The 22,017-nt window shown below is 42.4% G+C and overlaps 1 protein-coding gene across 4 annotated transcripts in view; it reads left to right on the top strand.

Annotated features, from left to right (window-relative positions):
- ap3b1a (adaptor related protein complex 3 subunit beta 1a) overlaps nucleotides 1-22,017 on the top strand; it is a 308,383-nt gene that overhangs the window by 34,810 nt on the left and 251,556 nt on the right. For all 4 annotated transcript variants that reach the window (XR_007247173.2, XM_048527277.2, XM_048527276.2 and 1 more), the window contains exons 2-3: nucleotides 77-152; nucleotides 19,933-20,007. Coding sequence is in view for 3 of the 4 variants with exons in the window: in XM_048527277.2 (XP_048383234.1) it covers nucleotides 77-152; nucleotides 19,933-20,007 (151 nt within the window). In the remaining variant the exon portion in view is untranslated. The remainder of the gene's footprint in view (nucleotides 1-76; nucleotides 153-19,932; nucleotides 20,008-22,017) is intronic.

The following is a 22,017-nucleotide window of genomic DNA, read 5'->3' as shown; positions in this document are numbered from 1 at the left end:
TTTTACCTTTGTTCATCGTCTTTTTTTTTGCTTTGCTGCCTTTGCTCATTTTTTTGAAACTTTTTTTTATTTTCAGGAATGAAGACCTTCATCAAATGCTGGAGAGCAACAAGGATTCACTAAAATTGGAGGCGATGAAGAGGATTGTTGGGGTGAATAATATTTTAATATGGAATAAATAATAATCAGATCAAGAATAATGGAAGCATTTTTAGTTTGTTGATACATGAATATACTAAGCTTCTGAATTCAGGTTTTGAGTAGGCATTTACTAATTGGGCCGCACAGAAGGAAGCAAAATGACAAAAATTTCTAGGTCCCATTATCGGAAGGCTGTGAATGCATTGGAGAGTGCAGAAATATCTACAAGAATATTTCCAGGGATGAGGAACTTTGTTTTTGAGGATAGATTGCAGAAGTTGGGAACCTTCTCCTTGGTGAGAAAAAGGCTAAAAAAGAGATTTGATGAAGGTTTTCAAAATGATGAGGGGAGGCTGGATAAAATAGATGAGGAGAAACTGTTCCCACTAGTAAAAGAAGCAAGAATTTGAATCTATAGATTGAAAGTGATTTTTCAAAAGGAACAGGAGTGAAGTGAGGAAATGTAGTTTCAATCAGTGAATGGTCATGGTAAGGGATATACTACCTGGAAGTGTGGTGGAGGCAAGTTCAGTTGCATCCAAGATGGTATTGCATTATTGCTTTATAGAAATGTTCAAATGTATGGTGATTAGCGCTGGGTAATGCTCTTTTAATGAGTCAGTCCAGATATGATGGGCTGAATGGCCTCCTGCACCATAAAACTTGTGTTTTTTTCTAGGCTGTTTCAACTTGTGGGAGAGTCTAGGACCAGAGGACCTAATCTCAGTAAGGTGCTATCCAGTAAGGACAGATGAGGAATTTCTTCTGAAAGTTATGAATCTGGAACTTATTTAATACAAAGGTTTGGGGAGGCTAGGTCACTAAATGTATTTGAGTTTGAATAGGCAAATCTTAAATCATTAAGGTAGTCAAGAGTCCTGGACAAAAGGCAGGCAAGTGCAATTTATGATTAATTAGATCAGTGTGATCTCATTGAATCTGAACCAGCATTCAATGGGCTGAATGGTCCTTCTGGGTCCTGCTGAAATCTGCTTTTCTATTACTCAGCCATGTCATGGTACTGAATACCATTCTGAAAAATACTGGTGTTACCTGGAATTTTTATCTCTTCATTCTGATTACTGGCTTCAGTGATTGAGTGCGAATATGTATGTATATAGATTTTAATTAGAATGAGGTAACTTTCATTTGAAGTAGAGTACTTTTTGTGGTTATGTTACTGAACTAGCAATCCCAAAGACCTGAATTAATGCTTTGGGGAGATGTATTCTAAGGTTACTGTAAATGGGGAATTTAAATTCAATTACGTTTTAATTCAACTGAATACATCAATCCTTGCCTTTCTTTTAAATTTTGCAGTCATTGTGATGAACTTAATATTTCATCCTGATAGGGTGTTTTGTTGTTGCAGCAACATTGAGTAGGCATTGTGCATTGGAACCAATGAAGTTGAAATTTCTGGGCAAATACCAGTGTCTGGAACCCTGAATTCCTTAACTCTGAGTTAGTATCAGGGAGTTTCAGAACTGAGTTTCACTTGAATTTGGCTTAATTATTTGGTAACAAGTTGAAGAATTATGGCTACTTTAACTACCATCTTCCTAACTGTGTCTCAGTGCTGTTTATGTAGTACAAGGGTTTTTATGGCATGAATTGTTGTGAAAAAGAAGCACGGTTTCAGTGGTGTGGATTCCTATCCTACGCTCCACTCCTTCAACTGAGAAGGTACCTGGCATAGATGTCGGCAGGGAGAGTTCTTCTCAATATAAGGATTTTTTTGACCTAATCAGGTTGTAAATGCAATTTCTAGATTTCGGCTGAATGAGAGGAAAAATTGACAGGTGGCTTCTGAAGTGGAAAGGTTAGACAATCCTGTTAAGCCCTTCCCCCACCAATACTGAACCCCACTCAAAGGGCCAGTGAGTCTGTTTGGGTGTGCAAATTTCAAGATAAAAGTTAATATATGAAGAAAATAAAATCTTGAGCAGAAGAAAATGTCAAAACAATGATTTGACTATTTTTAGGAAAAAGAATGAGCATTAAAATGTGCTTAGTAGAGCTGTCTAGTATAAAATCAAGTGATTTTGTTTATGAACCAAGAAACGGATGCAGTGCCAATTATTAATCACTGTGGAAGGGGTGGGCATTGGGGCTAAGCTAAGAAGTTGGGTTTAACCAACATCGATCTCAGTGTCTGTTTAGAGCTCACCTAGGCTGGCTTTTCTCCCCTCCAAGACCTGATATGTGAATGGGGTTTTGGTGAGGGAGAAGGGTTAATATGCATGTGTCCAGCATGCGCCCGCACCCCCCCCCCCCCCAAACATACTTAATCTACAGCCAAAAATAGCAAAAGCAGTGAAATGGGCTACTGTTAGAGGAGCAATTCCTTGCAGGTCTGTCACTTCCACTTCACTCTATTTTGGGAGGAGAGTACTCTGATGGCAGAGAGGCTTTTTTTTAAAAACTCCCTCGTGGGATGTGGTTTTGCTGACTGGGCCAGCACTTGGTGCTTCTCCCTAATTGCCCTTGAGAAGGTGGTGGTGAACTGTTTCCTTGAGCCACTGCAGTCCATGTATTGTCAGTGGACCCATAATGCTGTTTGGGAGGGGATTCCAGGATTCTGACTCGATGCTCCTGAAAGACCTACTCTGTGTGTGTGTGTGTTGACATCACTGGCTGTGTCAGCATTTATTGCCCACCATTAATATCCTGGAGGGCAGCTAGGAGTCCAGTCAGTGAATCTAAAGTCACGTACAGATCAGACCAGCTAATGATGGCAGATTTCCTTCCCAGAAGGACTTTTGTGAAATAAACGGGGGTTTTTATGACAAACAGCAATGGTTATTTAGTTGCCAGTATGCTAATGTCCTATCCTAGATTTTATTGAATTTGAATATCCTTCTATGTCATAGCCAGATTCGAACTCCTGTCCCCAGCATATTAGGCTGGGGTTCTGGATTATTAATCCCATGACACCACCACTTTTCCTTTTTGCAAGATGGGATGGTGAGTGGCTTGGAGTGGAACTTGCATCTGGTGTGTCTGCTGCCCTTGTCTTTTGGAGGTGCAAGTTGTGGTTTTGGAAGGTGCTGTCACAGGAGTTTTGGTGAATTTCTACAGAACACTGCTACTGAGCAACAGTGAAAGAAATGGATGTATGTGCATGTGATGCCAATCAAGAAAAGCTGCTTCCTCTTGGATGAGGTGAAGCTTCTTGAGTGTTTAAGCTATGCTCAGCCATGCAGGCGGGGAGTATTGCTTTCTTGCTTTTAGTGGCAGGTAGGTGGAGAGAACACGAGCCAGGGTGCAGTCAGGAAGTTAAGGCTTTTCCCTATTAAAAACTTATTTTGTGCAGCAGCAGCTGCCTTGCTTTCAGCAGTGGGTGTGTGGAGGGAATGCAAGCCAGGAAGGAACTGATATATTTGGGCATTGGCTAAACCTGAAACACTACGCGTGTAGTGTCTCCCACCTATCCTCCTCTAGCCAAATAAGACTGTGTGGAGGGTCGGTAAGGAAGGCTTTTTTTATTCTTCAGGAAATGTAGAGTAGAGGGAATGGAAGCTAGGACGGTTGCATACTCCTCTTGCAGGATGTGGGAGGTAAGGGTCACTGCTAGTGTTCCTCTGACTTCACCTGCAAGAACTGCACCCAACTCCAGCTCCTCTCAAACTGCATTAGGGAACTGGAACTGGATGAACTCCGGATCATTTGGGAGGCTGAGGGGGTGATAGAGAGGAGTTAAAAGGAGGTGGTCACACCCAAGGTACAATAAAAAGGTAGATGGGTGACTGCCAGGACGGGGAAAGGGAGCAGACATTGCAGGGATCCCCTCGATAAGTACACCGTTTTGGATACTGTTGGTGGGGGGGAATGACTGACCAGGGAAAGGCCGTACAGACAGGTCTCTGGCACTGAGCCTGGTCCTGTGGCACAGAAGGGAAGGGGGGAAATAGGAGAGCAATTGTAGTAGGGGATTCAATCGCAAGAGGCACAGACAGGTGGTCCTGTGAATGCAAATGAGATGAGCAGATAGTATATGTGAGGCTGGATGAACACAGCAGGCACAGCAGCTGCTGGGCCTGCTGTGTTCATCCAGCCTCACATCTTATTATCTTGGATTCTCCAGCATCTCCCATTATCACTGAGCAGATAGTATGTTGCCTTCCGGTTGCCAGGGTCCGTGATATCTGAGATCGTGAGTTCAAGATCCTTAAGGGGAAGGGTGAGCAACCAGCAGTTATGGCATGCATCTGTACCAATGATGCACGTAGATAAAGGACTGAGAATGTGAAAAATGAGTACAAGGAGTTAGGTTGGATGCTGAAGTCCAGGACAAACAGGATAGCTATCTCTGGATTATTACCAGTGCCTCGTGATGAGGTAAGAAATAGGGAGAGTGCACACCTACAGGGCTGGTGTAGGAGGGAGGGCTTCCATTATGTGGATAACTTGAGCATATTCTGGGGAAGATGGGACCTGTACAGTATGGAAGGGTTGCATCTGAACCGGAAGGGCACAAATATCCTGGGAGGGAGGTTTGCTCAAGCTATACGGGATGGTTTAAACTAGATTGGCAGGGGGTGGGGATCTGGATTTGTAATTCAGAGGAGGAGGTATTCAGCCTTCCAACCGATACAGCAGGGAGTGAGGTGGTTAATAAAGAAATGCGGTTGATGGAGTGTAATTGTGGACACAAGGATGGTTTGAAGTGTATATGCTTCAATGCTAGAAATATCAGAAATAAGGTGGATGAACTTGGAGCATGGGTCAGTACTTGGAACTACAATATTGTGGCCATAACAGAAACTTGGGTAACTCAGGGAGAGCAATGGTCGTTGGAAGTTCTCGGTTTAGATGCCTTAAAAGAAATGGGGAGGATGGTAATAGAGGCGGGGGAATGGCATTGCTTGTCAGGGCTAGTATAGCAGTTACTGAAAAGCGTTTTGAGAATATGTCTACAGGGTCAGTTTTGGGTTGAGATCAGGAACAAGAAAGGAGCAGCCATTTTGTTTTTATTTCAGACCCCCTAACAATTGCAGAGAAGTGGATTGGGAGGCAGATACTAGAAAGGTGCAGAAGTCGCAGGGTTGTAGTCATGGGTGACTTCAACTTTCTAAATATTGATTGTATACATTTTATTTGTAATAGTTTAGATGGAGCAGATTTTGTCCAGTGTTCAGGAGGATTCCTGACACAGTTTGTTCATAGACCAACATGAGAAGAGGCCACTTTGGATTTGGTGCTTGGCAATGAACCGGGCCAAGTGTTCAACCTGTTGGTAGGAGAGCATTTTGGCGGTAGTGATCATAACTCTGTTACTTTTACAATAGTCGTGGAAAAGGAATGCATACTGCGTGTGCCCGATTATGTTTGTCCCTAGCAGGCAGGGAAGATGCGGTTGAGTGAGGGAGCCTTGGCTCTCAAGAGTTCGAACGACTGGTTAAGGGGAAGAAGGATGCTTATGAGAGGTTTAGGAAACAAGGAACGTAAAAGGCTCTAGAGGGATACACGTTAGCCAGGAAGGAGTGGAAGAAAGGGCTTGGAGCTATAAGGGGTCATGAGAAAACCATGGCAGATAGAATCCAGGGAAACTCCAAGGCTTTTTACACGTATGTGAGGAATAAGAGAATGACCAGAGAAAGGGTAGAGCTGATCAAGGATTGTAAAGGGAATTTGTGCACAGAGCCTAAAGAGGTAGGAGAGGTCCTTAATGAATACTTTTCTTTGGTATTCACAACTGAGAGGGACCTAGTTGTAGAGAAGGACAGTGTGAATCAGGCTAAAGGAGGTGGATGTTAGTAAGGAAGATAAACTAGGAATTTTGAGGAAGTTGAAGATAGATAAGTCCCCTGGGCCTGATGGGATTTATCCTACGATTCTATGGGAAGTGAGGGAAGAAATAGCAGGGCCTTTGGTGATTATCTTTTCGTCCTCGCTGTCCATGGGTATAGCGCCGGGAGATTGGAGAGAGGCGAACGTCATTCCCTTGTTCAAAAAAGGGAAAAGGGATAACCCCGGAAATTACAGGCCAGTTAGTCTTTCTTCAGTGGTGGGCAAATATAAATTATTGGAAAGGGTTCTGAAATAGGATTTATGATCACTTAGATTATCACGAATCAAACTGTGCCTGTTGGCATGGATTTGAGGAGCAGATCATACCTCACAAACCTTATTGAATTCTTTGAAGAGGTAAACAAACACATACATGAACGTAGAGCAGTGGATGTGATATACATGGATTTAAGTTAGGCGTTTGATAAGGTTCCCTATGTTAGGCTCATGCAGAAAGTAAGGAGGTGTGGGATAGAGGGAAATGTGGCAGATGGGATTCAGAATTGGCTGATCCTTAGAAGACAAAGGGTGGTAGTGGATGGAAAATATTCAAATAGTGCTCAGTTACAAGTGGTGTACCACAAGGATCTGTTCTGGGTCCTCTTTTGTGCTTTTTGTAAATGATATGGATGTAGGAGTGGCAAGGGGATTAGCAAGTTCGCAGATGATATGAAGGTGGGTCAAGTTGTGCATAGTGCAGAGTGCTGTTCTAGGTTACAAAGGGACATTGATAGGATGCTGGGCTGGGCTGAGAAGTGGCAGATGGAGTTTAACCCTGAAAAGTGTGTTTTTCATTTTGGAAGGGCAAACTTGAAAGCAGAATACAGGGTTAACGGAAAGATTCTTGGCAATGTGGAGGAGCAGAGGGAAGTTGAGGTTCATGTTCACTGTACCCTGAGTGGGTAGAGCTGTTAAGAAGGCATATGGTGTGTTAGATTTCATTAATAGAGGGATTGAGTTCAAGAGCCGTGAAGTTATGCTCCATCTATCCAAAAGCCTGGTTTGGCCACATCTGGAGTATTGTGTCCTGTTCTGGTCACCTCATTACAGGAAAGATGTGGAAGCATTGGAAAAGGTGCAGATGAGATTTACCAGGATGTTGCCTGGAATGGAGGGAAGGTCTTATGAGGAAAGGTTGAGAGAGAGAGCTAAGGCTTTTCTCTTTAGAACGACAAAGGGTAACAGATGACTTGCTAGATGTGTACAAAACGATCAGAGGTGTAGGTAGAGTGGATAGCAAGAGACTTTTTCCTAGGGTGGAGGTAGCTATTACGAGGGGACATAGTTTTAAAGTGAGTGGAGGTAGATGTAGGGGAGACGTCAGAGGTTGATTCTTTACTCAAAGTGGCTGGGACATGGAATGCATTACCAGAGACGGTAGTGGAATCGGCCTCATTAGGGGCATTTAAGTGGCTATTAAATAGGCATTTGGATGATAGTATAAGGTAGGGGTGGAGGTTAGACAGACCTCGGGTTTAGTGTAAAAGTTCAGCACAACATTCTTGGCCGAAGGGCGTGTTCTGTGTTTTGATCTGTGCTGTCACACTTCTGACTTGTGCCTTGTAGATGGTGGACAGACTTAAGGGAGTCAGGAGCTGAGTTACCTGCTTCAGTATTCCAAGCCTCTTGCCTGCTTTTGGAACTGCCCTTTTCGTAGGCTACTCCAGTTTAGCATTTGGTCATGAGTGACTCTGATGTTCTTAATGGGGGGATTCAGTGGTGGCAACACAATCGAATGTTAAGGGATGATTGTCTCTGGCAGGTGTAATGAGCTCATTGGTGGGTTTAAGAGTGGTGTCTGCCTCTGTGTTACTCAGAGGGCCATTCTGCATAATCTAATCACCCCTAAGCATTTTGCAGCCAGTTTTGTATGTTTCAGAAACTTTGCTAATGTATAGCAGATATCTCAAATCATTAGCAAAATAGCAGCCATGCCTGTGCCAAATCCTGCAAATCTAAACTCCCAGATCAACATCGCCAGCATCAAGGCACCAGTTCCATCATCTGCCTGTCTGATAGAAGATTCTAAGATTTTGCAGTGGAATAAACTATAGGCTGGATCTCTTTAAGTCATTTTATAAAGGTTAATATAGGTCCTGCAATTAAAGTATTACTAATCCTGATTAGTCAGAAACCTGAACTGAGATGAGGAATTTCTTCAGTCCAAGGGTGATGAATTAGTGGAATTCGTTGCCTTAGGCTGTGGAGGCCTAGTTAATGAGTGTACTTAAGGCACAGAGAAGTCCTTAATTACTAAGGGTATGTGACAGGAGAAGGCAGGAAAATGTGGTTCAGAAACATATCAGCCATGATTGAATGGTGGAGCAGGCTCGATGAGCTAACTGGCCTAGTTTTGCTTTCATATGTTATTGTCTTGGTCTTTTTCCAGGTAAGAATGTCATAGTCTTGGAAATCTACAGCATAGAAAAAGGCCCTTTGTTCCATCAAGGCTGTGCTAGTCAAAAACAAGAATATAGTTATTCCAATTCCATTTTCTAGCAGTTGGCCCATAGCCTTGTATGCCTTGGCATAGCAAGTGTACATCTAAAGACTAAAATGTTAAGAGGGTTTCTGTGTCCCTGTACTGTCCTTTTGAGGTACGTAGTTCCAGAATCCTATGAGCCTTGCTGAAAAATCTTTTCCCCCTCATCCCCTCTTAAACCCCTTGCCTTTTAACATTGTTCAATGACCAGGAGTGCAGACTTAAATCCATCGAGGGGAAAACTTTCTTTCAGTCTATCCTATCCATGCCCCCATAATTTTATACATCTCAATTGTGTTGCCCCTCAGTCTCCTCTGCTCCAAGGAGAACAAACCAAATCTATCCGGTCTTGTCTTCATATCTGAAACTGTCCAGCCCAGAGGGCATTCAGGTAAATTTCCTCTGCACTGTCTCCAGTGCAATCACCTTGTTTTTCTCATGATAAGTGCGCAGTCAGTTCGTGGGCTTAACCAACTTTTTTAAACAGTTCTATCTCGAAATACAAGAAGGTTCTGCCTTAGTTAAGAAAAGCAAATATTCCATATGCTGATTTATCCACCTTAACTACCTGCCCTGCTGCCTTCCATGGTCTGTGATTAAGCTTATTAACATTTTCGATGGTTTTACCATTCCCAGTGTAGCCCCTTCCTAAATGCACCACCTCCAACTTTGCATTCCACTTGCCAGTGCTCTGTCCAGGTGACCACTCTATTAATAGCCTTCTGCAGTTTGTGGCTACCTTCCTTGCCAGTTACCACTCACCCATTTTTTTTTGTATTGTTCACATATGACTTGGTTATATCCCCTACATTTTACTTCCAAATCACTAATGTGCAAAAACAAATGTCAAGAGTTCCAGCACTGACCCCTGCAGAAGACCAGTGGAACAGTATTCCTGTTACAGAAGCAACCTTCCACCATTATGCTGTGCTTCCTGCCTTTCGGACAGTTTCAGATCCAACATGCCATCTTGCCTTTAACCACAAGGAGAATACATGACTCCACAATAACTCTTGATTACTTGAACAAATTGAGTTCAAAGTAACTGTACAAACTGACGCATGTGGACCTATTGCATATTAAGTTGTCATTTAAATCTGGCTCTGTTGCTGAGTAAAACCTGTTTCATCTCTGCGTTTATACCCAGTGAACAAAAACAAAGTTGCTGGAAAAGCTCAGCGAGTCTGGCAGCATCTATGAAGAAAAAAATCGAAGTTAGTGTTTCAGGTCTGGTGACCCTTTTTCCGAATACCAGTGAACCCAAGTTTATTTGTTTTCACCTTTTTTAAAAAAAGTAAACAAATGCCTTCACATTTGATATTGTCGCATGTTTTTGCCTTTTTTTTATTGAAAAATAATACAATCCTGTCTAGTGCCCAGAAACAGCACTGTACTCCAGCTCTACCTTGCCACAGTACAGGCGTTGAGCACATCCTTAGAGCTTCCCTAAAAAAATACAAAGTCTTCGCTGAATCTAGGCAATCTCTTGCTTGAGACTGCACAAAGTGAAGAAGCACTTGCCAAAGTCCAAACCACCTCCAACAAGCCTAGGTGCGACGTAAGCCCTAAACAGCAGACCAGTATGCTAAAACCCAAACCTTCTGTTTGCCTCTTCAAACGCCATCTCCCCTACCATGGCAAAGTGTGTGGCTTCAGAATTGGTCTGTATAGTCAAATCAGGATCTGTATTTCCAAAGTGGAAGACAGTGATCCTCTGTTTTATGATCGCAGTTCGTGTTATTAATGGACAGATGAGATCTTGGTCAGAAATTTGGCATGATGGATCATGGTTTGGTTTCATCTCAGCCACTGAACTCTCACTGAAGTATAAACACTCAATGTTGCAGATTTTGTTTTAATAATATAACATGAGTTTATTTGACAAGAAAAGGATAAAATAGCACCAACCAAAACTATTTAAACATAAGACAAGACCAGCAATGTTCCCTCTAAGCTGCAAGACTATGCAGGCTGTTTGGTGTGCTGGTGCATTGATGTGTACAGAAGTTACTATTGTGCATGTACCTTGGAGATTAATGTCGTGGCTCAAAACAAAAGAGAAAAGAGTGAACATTTTGAGTCCAGTCTGATTCTTTGGGGCACATTCTCTCAGCAGATGCTGAATTTTCCAGCATTCTGGTTAGTGTAGTTCTTAGTATCCCCGCCTGTCACACGGGAGACTGGGGTTCAATTCCCTGACGGGATGTTCAGTATTTTAGGGTGGCCTGATGGCTCAGTGGTTAGCACTGCTGCCTCACAGAGCCAGGGACCCAGGGTTGATTCCAGCCTTGAGTGACTGTGAGGAGCTTGCACCTTCTCGCTGCATCTGTGTAGGTTTCCTCCCACACTCCAAAGATGTGCTGGATAGGTGGATTGACCATGCTAAATTGCAGTTAGTATCCAGATTAGGTAGGTTAGCCAGGGAAAATGCAGGGTTGCAGGGATAGGGTAGGGCGGTGGATCTGGATGGGATGCTCTTTGGAAGGTCCATGTAGACTCTGGGCCAAATGTCTTGCCACTGCATGGTAAGCATTCAGTGGTATGTTCTGTTTGTTTTGATTCTCAATCCTGTTTGGTTCAGTTGTTTTCCTAGTTCTTGCAATAGCACTTGGAGCTAGTGGCGGAGTAATTCTTTGCCCAAATTGCATTGAAGGGAATGTTTTTGTTGAAATAATTGGATTGTATTAGTACCAATGTTTAGGCCATGCAAAATCTACCCATTTGCAAGGAAATAAAATTGGACACTGTCTCTGCTGGGAAAAGTTACGAGGAGGCACTGGTGTAGTGGTATTATTACAGTGGTCCAGAGAACCAGGTCATGCTCTAGAGTCCCAGCTTGAACCCACCAAAGTAGATGGTGGAATTTGAATTTAATAAAAAGTCTGAGAACCATTGATAATTCTTGTAAAAACCCAGCTAGTTCACTGATGTATTTTGGGGAGGAGAACTGCTGTACTTGCCTTATCTGGCCAAAATGTGACTTCTGTCACTGGCTCAACTAGCCTCTGAAATGGCCTTGTAAGCAAAGGTGGCTAGGGATAGGAACAGATGCTGGCTCAGCTAGCAATGCCCACACCCCATGCACAAATTTCTTTGAAAACTCCCCACCTGAGATTGGACAGTTCTACCAGTAAGTTGTAGGTAATTTGGAAATATGACACGTGGGTGTATAAATCATGAGATGAAAGGAGGTGAGACGCGAGCCTGATAATTTAGATATAGCCATCAGTGTAAGGGATAAATGCATTGAGGAGCAGGAGATCAGCCGCCACATTGACAAGTGATAATGTGGTAAAAGATTTGTGATTTATATATACGTTAATATAATTTAAGATTTTTGAATTTGATCTAATGGCATGTGGGTCTTCTGTCCATTTTTAGAATGAGCTTAATGATGAATCTGCAAGTATTTCTGTATCTGTGGTCATTTATTTTAAAACATAGTATTGGATGTCCTGGAGAGTAATGGGGTTTTGTCTCCATTGGGAGGTTTTTTAAATTGAACAAAGTCGACAGTTGTACAGTAGAGGTAACAAAGTGTAGAGCTGGATGAACACAGCAGGCCAAGCAGCATCAGAGGAGCAGGAAAGCTGTCATTTTTGGGTCTGGACCCTTTTTCAGAAACGGGGGAGGGGAAGGGGATTCTGAAATAAAGGGAGGAGAGGAGGTGGGTGGAAGATGGATAAAGGAGCAGATAGGTGGAGAAGAGATACAGTTCAAGGAAGTGGGGATGGAGCCAGTAAAGGTGTGTTGGTGGGGAGTGAGGGTGTGGAAAAGTCAGTCCAGGGAGGACGGACAGGTCAAGGAGGCGGGATGAGGCTGGTTGGCAGGTGGGGTTGGGGCTTGAGGTGGGAGGAAGGACAGCTTAGGGAGGTGGTCGGGGGAGTGGAGATTTTGAAGCTTGTGAAGTCCACATTGATTCCATTTGGACTGCACGGTTCCCAAGCTATGTGCTAATGTGGTACACTGTATCCGCTGTTCCCGAAGTGGCCGTCTCTACATCAGGGGAAACCAGGCGGAGGCTTGGAGACTGCTTTGTGGGAGACCTACACTAGGTTTGCGACAAACGACTGCACCTCCCAGTCGTGAACCATTTCAACTCCCTGTACAACTCCTTGGATGACATGGATGAGTGATAATGGGAACTGGAGAATCCAAGATAACCAAGTGTGGAGCTGGATGAACACAGCAGGCCAAGCAGCATCTCAGGAGCACAAAAGCTGACGTTTCGGGCCTAGACCCTTCAAGCTCTCTGATGAAGGGTCTAGGCCCAAAACGTCAGCTTTTGTGCTCCTGAGATGCTGCTTGGCCTGCTGTGTTCATCCAGCTCCACACTTTGTTTCCTTGGATGACATGCCCATTCTGGGACTCCTCCAGCATCACAACGATACCACCCGAAGGTTGCAGGAACAGCACCTCAATTTCGTTTGAGACCATTGGGCTGCAGGGTTCCCAGTGTGGACTTCACAAGCTTCAAAATCTCCCCTCCCCCAACCACATCCCAAAACCAGCCCAGCTCGTCCCCGCCTCCCTAACCTGTCGGTCTGTCCTCCCACCTTTCCACTCCATTCCTCCTAACTCATGTCCCACCCCCGCCTCCTACCTACCAGTCTCATCCTGCCGCCTCGACCTGACCTCCCTGGGCTGACCTATCCCCACCGTAATTCCCCACCTACACTCACCTTTACTGGCTCCATCCCCACCTCCTCGATTTGTCTGTCTCCTCTCCACCTATCTGCTCCTTAATCCATCTTCCATCCACCTCCCCCTCTCTCCCTATTTATTTCAGAATCCCCTTCCCCTTTCCCATTTCTGAAGAAGGGTCTAGACACGAAATGTCAACTTCCCTGCTCCTCTGTTGTTTGGCCTGCTGTGTTCATCCACCTCTACACCTTGTTATCTGGGATCATCTTGTTCTCTTTGAGGGGGAACACGTAGCTTGGAAAGAAAAGGTTTTAGTTTTAACTTTGGGGTTTTATACGGAACTTTTAGTTGAAGCTGTTTGTGTAAAACAGTCATCCCTCAGAAAGGAATGTAGTTTAGTACTGTTAAGAAACAAGTTATATTAGTCTAAGAAGCTTCGCTTGAATTCCAAACCAGAACTATTTGAGTAAAATCCTGAAGGGTAGTATTTGAAGCTGAGCAATTCTAAATTAAGACTTTAAGGCTTCAGGAAGAGCCTGTCTAATTCTGCTTTGGGAATTGAAGCCACAACCAAAAGAAATCTTGTGTGCGGGGAGAAAAGGGTATTTTTGCTTTGAGTACTACTATGCAGTGCTGGTGGGTTTAGTGGGATTGTGTTTTTTACCATGTGTTTCTGAATCTTTAAACATGCCACATATAAATAATTGGGTTATTCTGTTTTATCTTAATGTCCTTTCTGTGACTTATTATTAAACCTGCATCTGAGTCTTTTAAAGTGTGTTTCAATGAAAGACTGCCTTATTAAAATGAAATAAAAAATCATCCAAGCCAGATTTCAGACTGGGATCTGATTTTGTCCAGTAGTAATATCAGGTGGGTTCATAACAGTACTTGATCACTGACCTCGGAACCAACAAGGTTCTAACAAGTACTGTTTTGATCAGAGTTTAGAAGAGGCAAAATTCTAGAAGCATTGCTAGCTACAAAAAAGACTTTTATCTGTTCAATTGACTTTCCGTTGAATGAAGTTAATTTGTAAGCTATTTAACAAGCTAATCCTAAATTAATCTTTGCAATTTATATCAATCTCAGACACTGATCTCTGCAGTAAATTTGTAATCAAATAGCTGATGCTTAATTACTGTAACATTACTGTTTTTTTGTAACCTCTATTTATTTTGTCAATTAACTCCATCTCCCAATTAGTTTAATATTTCATGTTTAAGTTTCAGTACTGCTAACAATGATGCCAAGCTTAATAAACAGTTGTTGGTGCATGACAGTTGCCTGATTTTAATTTGTAACAAAGAGTTAATTCATTCACTTGGCTTGTGGCATTCTAAGTTGGAAGTTAATAGTAGAGGAATTGGCCTCCTCAGCTCCATGTGCCTTTTGTTGCTATTCATTGGGGGTAAACACTGGTCTATCTTCAACCAACTGTTTTGGCTCCATTTGTTATTCATCCTTTTAAGCATAAGCGCAAATAGAATCCAAAACAGAAAATGTAAGAAAAGCAAAATAGTACTGGTGCTGGAAATCTGAAATGGAATCTGAAATTGCTGAATAAACTCTGAGACTGGCAGAATCTATGGAGCAATTAAGAGCTTGGGTCTCTAGTCCAATATAATGCCTTCTAAAAGAGATGAACTTGTGAAAGCGATTGATTTCCCATTGTTGGATTGAAAGTCTCTAACTGTGTAGGCTAGAAGGCAATCAAGCAGCCTTATAGTAAGGAGCAAGAAGTGGAGAGTTACAGTTGACAGTTTGTTTGTGACCTTCCTGTGGAAGGTATTCTGATTGAACTTGACTGGTATCACAATGGTGGAGTATAGGTGAAAACGATGGCTTCTGGGAATTTGTGATAGCAACCACACGATAGCTGATTGTCTGAAGCTAGAAATGTGCAGGTTACACTTCGAGTAGGTTGAAATGTGACAGGACCGCGAAGCTGGAAAAAGGAGAGACATTGTAAAAATATATCAGAGATAATGGGAACTGCAGATGCTGGAGAAACCAAGATAATAAAATGTGAGAGATAATGGGAACTGCAGATGCTGGAGAAACCAAGATAATAAAATGTGAGAGATAATGGGAACTGCAGATGCTGGAGATTCCAAGATAATAAAATGTGAGGCTGGATGAACACAGCAGGCCAAGCAGCATCTCAGGAGCACAAAAGCTGACGTTTTGGGCCTAGACCGATGAAGGGTCTAGGCCCGAAACGTCAGCTTTTGCGCTCCTGAGATGCTGCTTGGCCTGCTGTCTTCATCTAGCCTCACATTTTATTACATTGTAAAAATAGTTAAGTGAAGTATTGGAGGTTGAAAGTTGAAGCATGAAAGGTGCAGATGATGCTGGAAATAAGATTGGATAAGGCACTTGAAGGTGCTGACAGAAGAAAAATTGATTGAGGCAGTGGGGGTGGGGCATTGAAATGGAGCGCATAGACTTGTGCAGGACTGGAATACTGAAGGGCGTTACTGATCTTCCCATTATACCGATAGCTGCGGTTTGTTGGTCAGTATATGTCCTGCAAGGTCTGTCATGTTGGCACTCTACTGACTGAGGCCCTAGCAACCTGCTCATCAAGTAGGCTTGGTGCTGTGAGAGCACATGCCATAACTATCCTGCATGTTGATGGATACCATGTGAAAAAGAAATCACTTGTACATCATGATTCCAAAAAGGGCTTAGTTCCACCACCTTCCATAAGACCATTAAAAGTAGGAGCAGATTCAGGCCGTTCAGCTCATCAAGTTTGCTCTGCCTTCTGATCATGGCTGATAAAATTCTCAGAGCTATTCTCCTGTTTCCCCCATTGCCTTTGGCCTCCTTACTAATCAAGAACCTATCTACTACTGACTTAAATACACTTGATGACTTGGTCTCCACAGCCTTCTGCAGATCTGTCTTCTACAGAGTAACTGCCATGTTTATGAAGGCTGTGCCCTCTGGTCCTAGTCTTTCCTGTTAGTGAAAACATAATCTCCAGGTTCAGTCTATCCAGGCCCCTGATTATTCTCTAGGTTTCAATGGAATCCTCCATGTGTTTTAAACTCCACTGAGCACAGACCCAGAGCCCTTAGCTGCTCCTTCTATGACCAGTCCTTTGTCCCCAGGATCATCAATATAATCCTCCCCTCTGGGCTACATCTAAGGCCAACGCATTGCACCATTTGATACAGCTTCCAAAACTGGCCACGGTATTTCCAAATACGGTCCGACCAGAGCCTTTTACAGCCTCAGCAGTACATCTCTTCTGTTGTGTTCTGTTCCTTGAAGCAAATACTAATATTGCATTTGCCTTCCTAACTGCTAACTGATCCTGCAAAATTAATCTTGAGAATCCTGAATTAACTTCCAAGTCCCCCTTGTGTTTCAGATTTCTGAAGTCCTTCCCCATTTTATTCTTACTGCCAAAGCGCACAACCTTTACTCTCTCCCATGTTATATCCCACCTGTCACCTATTTGCCCACTTTCCTATCCTGTCCAAGTCCTCCTTGAGGCTCCTCACCTCCTCAATAGTATCTATCCCTCCAACTATTTTTGTCATCTGCAAACTTAGCAACAGTGCCATCCATTCCTTCATTGAGATCGTTTAATGTATAAATGAATAGATGTCCTAACGCTAACCCCTCTGGAACTTCACTAGTCACTGGCTGCCACCCTGAAAAACATCACTTCGTCCTCACTCTCTGCCACTGCTTTCTGCCAGTCAGCCAGTCCTCTTAGATGTCAGTGTCTTGCCCCAACACTAGGAGTCATACAGACTTGTGCTGTCTCTCTTGAATATTGACTGTCCAACATTTTTGTTTTCAATCCTTGTCCCTAATACCATGGGCTGTTAGCCTCCTGTGTGGCACCTTGTGAAAACCTGCCTGGAAATCCAAGTGGATCACGTCAATGTACTCTCCTTTTGTATAACTTGTTTGTTACTTCAAGGTATTCTACTTTGCTTGTCAGGCATGCCCTCCACTTGACACAGTTCTGACTCAACCCTATTTCACCATGCACTTCCAAGTACTCCACAACGCCATCCTAATGATGGACTCTGAGATCTTGCCAATGACTGAAGTCAGGCCAACCAGGGTACAATTTCCCTAGTTCTGTCTACCTCCCTTGTTAAACAGGGATATTACATGAACCATTTTCCAGTTCTCTGGCACCATCTCTAATTCCAGTGATTCCTAAAAGATAACCACCAGTACCTCCACAATCTCCTCCCCTATTTCCTTCAGAACTCTGGGGTGTAGTTCATTTGGTCTGGGAGATTTAGCCACCTTTTTAGTCTTTTCAGCTTCCCCAGCACTTTCATCTTAATAATGGCCACTGCATTCACCTCTGGCCTTTGACTCTATTTAAGTTTAACTACGCTATTGGTGTCTTCCACCATGAAGACTGCAAATAATTATTCAGTTCCTCTGCCATTTTGTACCTTGTTACTACTTCTCCAGCCTCATTTTCCAGTCATCCAGCGTCTGCTGTTGTGTCTCTTAACTATTTGATATTCTTTTAAAAAAAACTCTTGCAATCTCTTATTAGCTAATTTACCCTCATTTAATCATCTCCCTTAGTGCTTTCTCAGTTGTTCTCTGCTGACTTTCAAAGGCTGAAGCACATTTTTTTTCTTACTGCCGTCCCTGTCTTCCTTTAATCAGCCATTGTTGTCTCATCCTCTCTTAGCATGTTTCTTCCTTGAGATGAATTTCTGCTGTGCCCTTTGAATTACCCTCTCAAACTCTCACCATTGCTGCTCAACCATCTTCCCTGCTAGGTTCTCCTTATTGCTTGTATTTACCTTTGCTCAATTGTGATGTCATTACACCTGACGCCCCCTCAAACTGCAGAATGAAGTCTATTGCATCAGCAGCAATGCTCCCTTCACCTTAAGCTTCCTAATCAACACTCTCATTACACTTCAAATTCAGCATTGCCTGTTCCCTGTTGGACTCTGCCACAGCAGCTCCAAACACCATTTTGTAAACAATCCACTAATTCCTTTTCTTGGGATCTGCTACCAACCTGATTTTCCCAGTCTACCTGCATGTTGAAGCCCCTCATGGTTGTTGCACTTTGTGTCTTTCTTTCTTACATTTTCTGTGTCCTGCTTTATTTTCTTCCCCACACTCTGCAGGAGACCTGTACATAATTTCCAGCAGGGTCTTTTATCGCGTGCGGTTCCCTGTGGGCCGGAAGAGACTTACCTGGATGTCGCTGACAATGGAGGGTTTCAGCTCTGTCTGCCCCTTACAGTAGTTGTTCACTTATCTCCTGTGCCTGAGGTTAGATTCTGAAGCCTTTCCATATACACTGTCCTCTTCCTTGTTGTGGAAACTATTAACCTCAGCTGAGCCCTTCGCCCGCCACCCGCTTCACATTTCTGTAATTTTCCATGCAACTGCGCCACTTCTACCCCCAACTAAAGCCCTAGCCATGACCTGATTTATGCAATCAAGAGGCTTTGTGAGAACAGCTCCCTCCCTCCCCATGTCGTGTGGTGCCCAGTCTACTGCATATTACTGTGTAAGGGGAATATGTCTCAATTACAGGTGAAATCAGTTGTCACCTTCAGCTACATGTACAATGCAGTGAATCCACAAGCGGTTGTGCTTATCAACACCCATTGCCCCCTAGCACTCCAGCCATGTGCTCATCACCCTGCCTACCACACAAATGAGTAGTAAAATGAGTTTGTGCTAGCGTGATGCCAGAAATTTTAGTGGTATCAATCATTTCCCATTGACAAGTTGGAGCAGGCAGCATGCCTTTTGTGCTGAACCAGCCCGTGCTTGCGAGTCTCAAAGGCATATTCATTACCAGAAGTGATTTTGCTGTTGAGAATCACGTGCTAAATAAACTGGACTGTGCTAAGAGTTTGACCAGAACCCAATTGCCGAGAATCATTTGGAATTGTGGTGTGAAGCATTTGTGTGCAATAGAAATCCATTTGTGAATGCACAGGGCTATGTTTTATGTGGGGGAGAAGGGATTAGCATTGCATCTTTTCAAAACAAAAAATGGTGCATGGAGACAGCCAATCTCTCTGTATCCCTATAGCTACGCACTGACCATTTAGAATTTGTCTGCCTGACGTGAGAGTTAAGATCAACAGTTAAGTTCACTTCCTGTGATCTCTCTGTCAATAATGGTCCGTCCTTCTTATGCTGTACAAAATGGTGTCCTTGTTCAAGTCTATTTCTTGTGCCTTCGTTCTGAAGAATACAAGTTGATAAGCTTTAGCTTCTTGTCTCCTTTTAGAAATGTTTTAGGTTCTGCACCACCATGCAATAATGTCTAACAAGTGGTTTTGCAAGAAAGGTGTCCCACAATCCTAATCTGTGACCTTTCTTTTCAATATCAAAATAGTGCCTCTTCTCAATCTTTCTAAAAGAAGTGCTTTCATAACATTGCCTTTTCTCAAGTGCTTTATATGCACTATTTGCTGGTTTCCTATTGATATGATTGATCTTGCTACACTGAACCATAAAAGAATTTGTATTGAATTTCTATCTTGTGCTGCCTTGCAAGACTGGTGGGGAGACCAGCAATGCTGCACCATATTGGTAGTTGTGGATGCAGACAAAAAGCCTTTTTTATAGGCAATACAAGTTGGAGCATTTAAAGCTAGTATTATCTATTATTTACTACATAATTATAAATTGTCAGTATTATCGTCCTCCCATCTCCTTTCAAATCATCACAAATCAGTTGTGTTTATGCTGTTGTTGAAAGCTTACGTTTTTGTAATAATGGTACAAAACCCATTTACAAATTTAAATGGATTACCAAGGCATTAGTCATTGCATAATTAACAAAAGAATATCTGTTAACCAATCTGAGTCTATAATTGAGACTATAATTCATGTTACAGATGATTGCTAAAGGAAAAAATGCTTCGGAGTTATTTCCTGCTGTTGTGAAGAACGTCGCCAGTAAAAACATAGAGGTATGTTCCATTTACTGCAAAGTGCTGTTTTTATTTCTATAATATTGTGGACACTTTCTGTAGCTAACGTTCCCATTGAAAAATATGATACCTTTTACCTAGTCTACTTGAATTCTACACTTAACCCAAAAAAAACAATCTTTTCCTACTGAATTTTCCACATTACCATCAAAGCAGACCCCGAGATTTATTTAGATCATGCTTGCATTTGATGTTCTATCCCCACTTTCTTTAGTAATAAAGTTTTCATTTTATGAAATCAGAATTTGATTTCTTGCCCTTTTTATGATTGTGGATGAAATTATGTAGATTATTGCTTTGCATATGTGAGCTTGACTCATAGCTTGAGCGTTTTGATAGCCTGGAAGGTGATACAAAAGTAACTAATGAATCACTGGTATAGTTTTAAAAAAATCGAAGATTTGACCAGCATGTCACGGAGTTTGCTACACTAGAATTGATGGATTAATTAAATTGCTTGCTTAGGAAGATCTGCTTGAGTTCTTAAAGCTGGACAGGGTAACTGTTATGATTAGCATCACATCAGGTAGCATTGTAGCACTGAGAGAAATAACATTTCATCTGGGAGCAGAGTCACGTCATCTGTGTGCTCCTGTTTCTGGTCACATTGTTTTTTTGGGGAAGAAGTCTTTTACTGTGGATTTGCAGTCAGATTATTTGTGTTGTTTCTTGTGGCTAGCATTGATTTTATCTAATCTAAACCTGGGTAAGAGCAAATCAGCTGTTTTGCAACCTTCATTGATTTAATATTGGTAGCTGTGCAGAGGAATATTAGAATGTGAAATAAAAGCTGATGCAATTTTTTAAAAAAGGTTTTTGTCCAACTTTTATCACGGTTTCTGGATTTATAAATAATTATATATTTATATCTTGCAATAAGGGCATTATCATGCAATATAACCTGAATTTTGAGAATTCAGTGGAGCTATTTTGAATTTTATTATTCTAATTTTTCATACTGTATTTTTAATTTCTTATTGTGGCATTGCATTTTCATCAACCTTCACCCCACCCTGCTTTTATGAATCAAACTAGTTGCCTCCCAGCCTATACCAGTACAACCATTGACTGTAATGCTGAGAGAAATTGGTACAGTCTTGCCATTTGAAGCCGATTCCGACTTGGTTTTGCATTTCCATTTTGGAAGAGCCTCCTTGTGTTTTAACATTTGAGCTATAGTTTTGGCCTGTTCTGAGGCATTTGTAATTAATCCTTTTGAAGTGTTAGTGGCAACATTTTACTTTCAGAAAGTGCACAATTAAATAACAGAAAAGGCATCAAAAGGATAAATGCAAAAAAGTCAATTGAAGGAAGACATGTTTACAGTGGAGATCAAGAACTAAGTGGAAGAGAGTTTGAAGGAGGGATTTGTGAGGAGTGCTTGATGTAGAGTTGGAGGGAATTCTGCAGAGTAGACCTCAGACAGCTTTATGAAGTATGACATACAAGAGGCTGATATTGGATTGCGTGTTCATTATCAGTTGGGATTGAAGCAACATTCCTGAGTTTGGTGATTCAATGGGAGAGGGCTTTGAATACGGTTACTCTAAATAGGAGTTAGCAGCAAGCTGGCGACAATATGGTTTAGCAAGGCTGATGACAGCCAAGCAAACTTGTGTGACGTTGCTGTGGTTTTGAGGTCTGTTTTGCCCTGTTTTGTTTAGAGAGAGAGATTGGGGGACAAGTGCCCAGCAGTCTGAGAAGATAAACAACTTGAAGTCTAATATTTTTGAGTACATTTGTAGTTCGGGTTTTGGATGCTGTGGATGGTTTGCTTGCCGACCTGGTTCATTAGTTTGCAGATGTTTCATTACCCTGCTGGTTAATGCACCAAAGAAGAAAAGAACAAACCGCTCCCGTTCCTGGGCGTGATGGTAGAACAAAGTCAACGAGGCGTTTCTGACCAAGGTATACTGAAGGGTCCCACATGTGGATCAAATCCTAAGTTTCAGCAGTAACCACCCCAGCACCCACAAATGAAGTTGAAAA

This window comes from Stegostoma tigrinum, chromosome 3 (genome assembly GCF_030684315.1).
Source record: "Stegostoma tigrinum isolate sSteTig4 chromosome 3, sSteTig4.hap1, whole genome shotgun sequence".
Classification (NCBI taxonomy): Eukaryota; Metazoa; Chordata; class Chondrichthyes; order Orectolobiformes; family Stegostomatidae; genus Stegostoma; species Stegostoma tigrinum.
The sequence above is the reverse complement of the archived record's forward strand: the minus strand, read 5'-3'. Positions and strand labels throughout refer to the sequence as shown.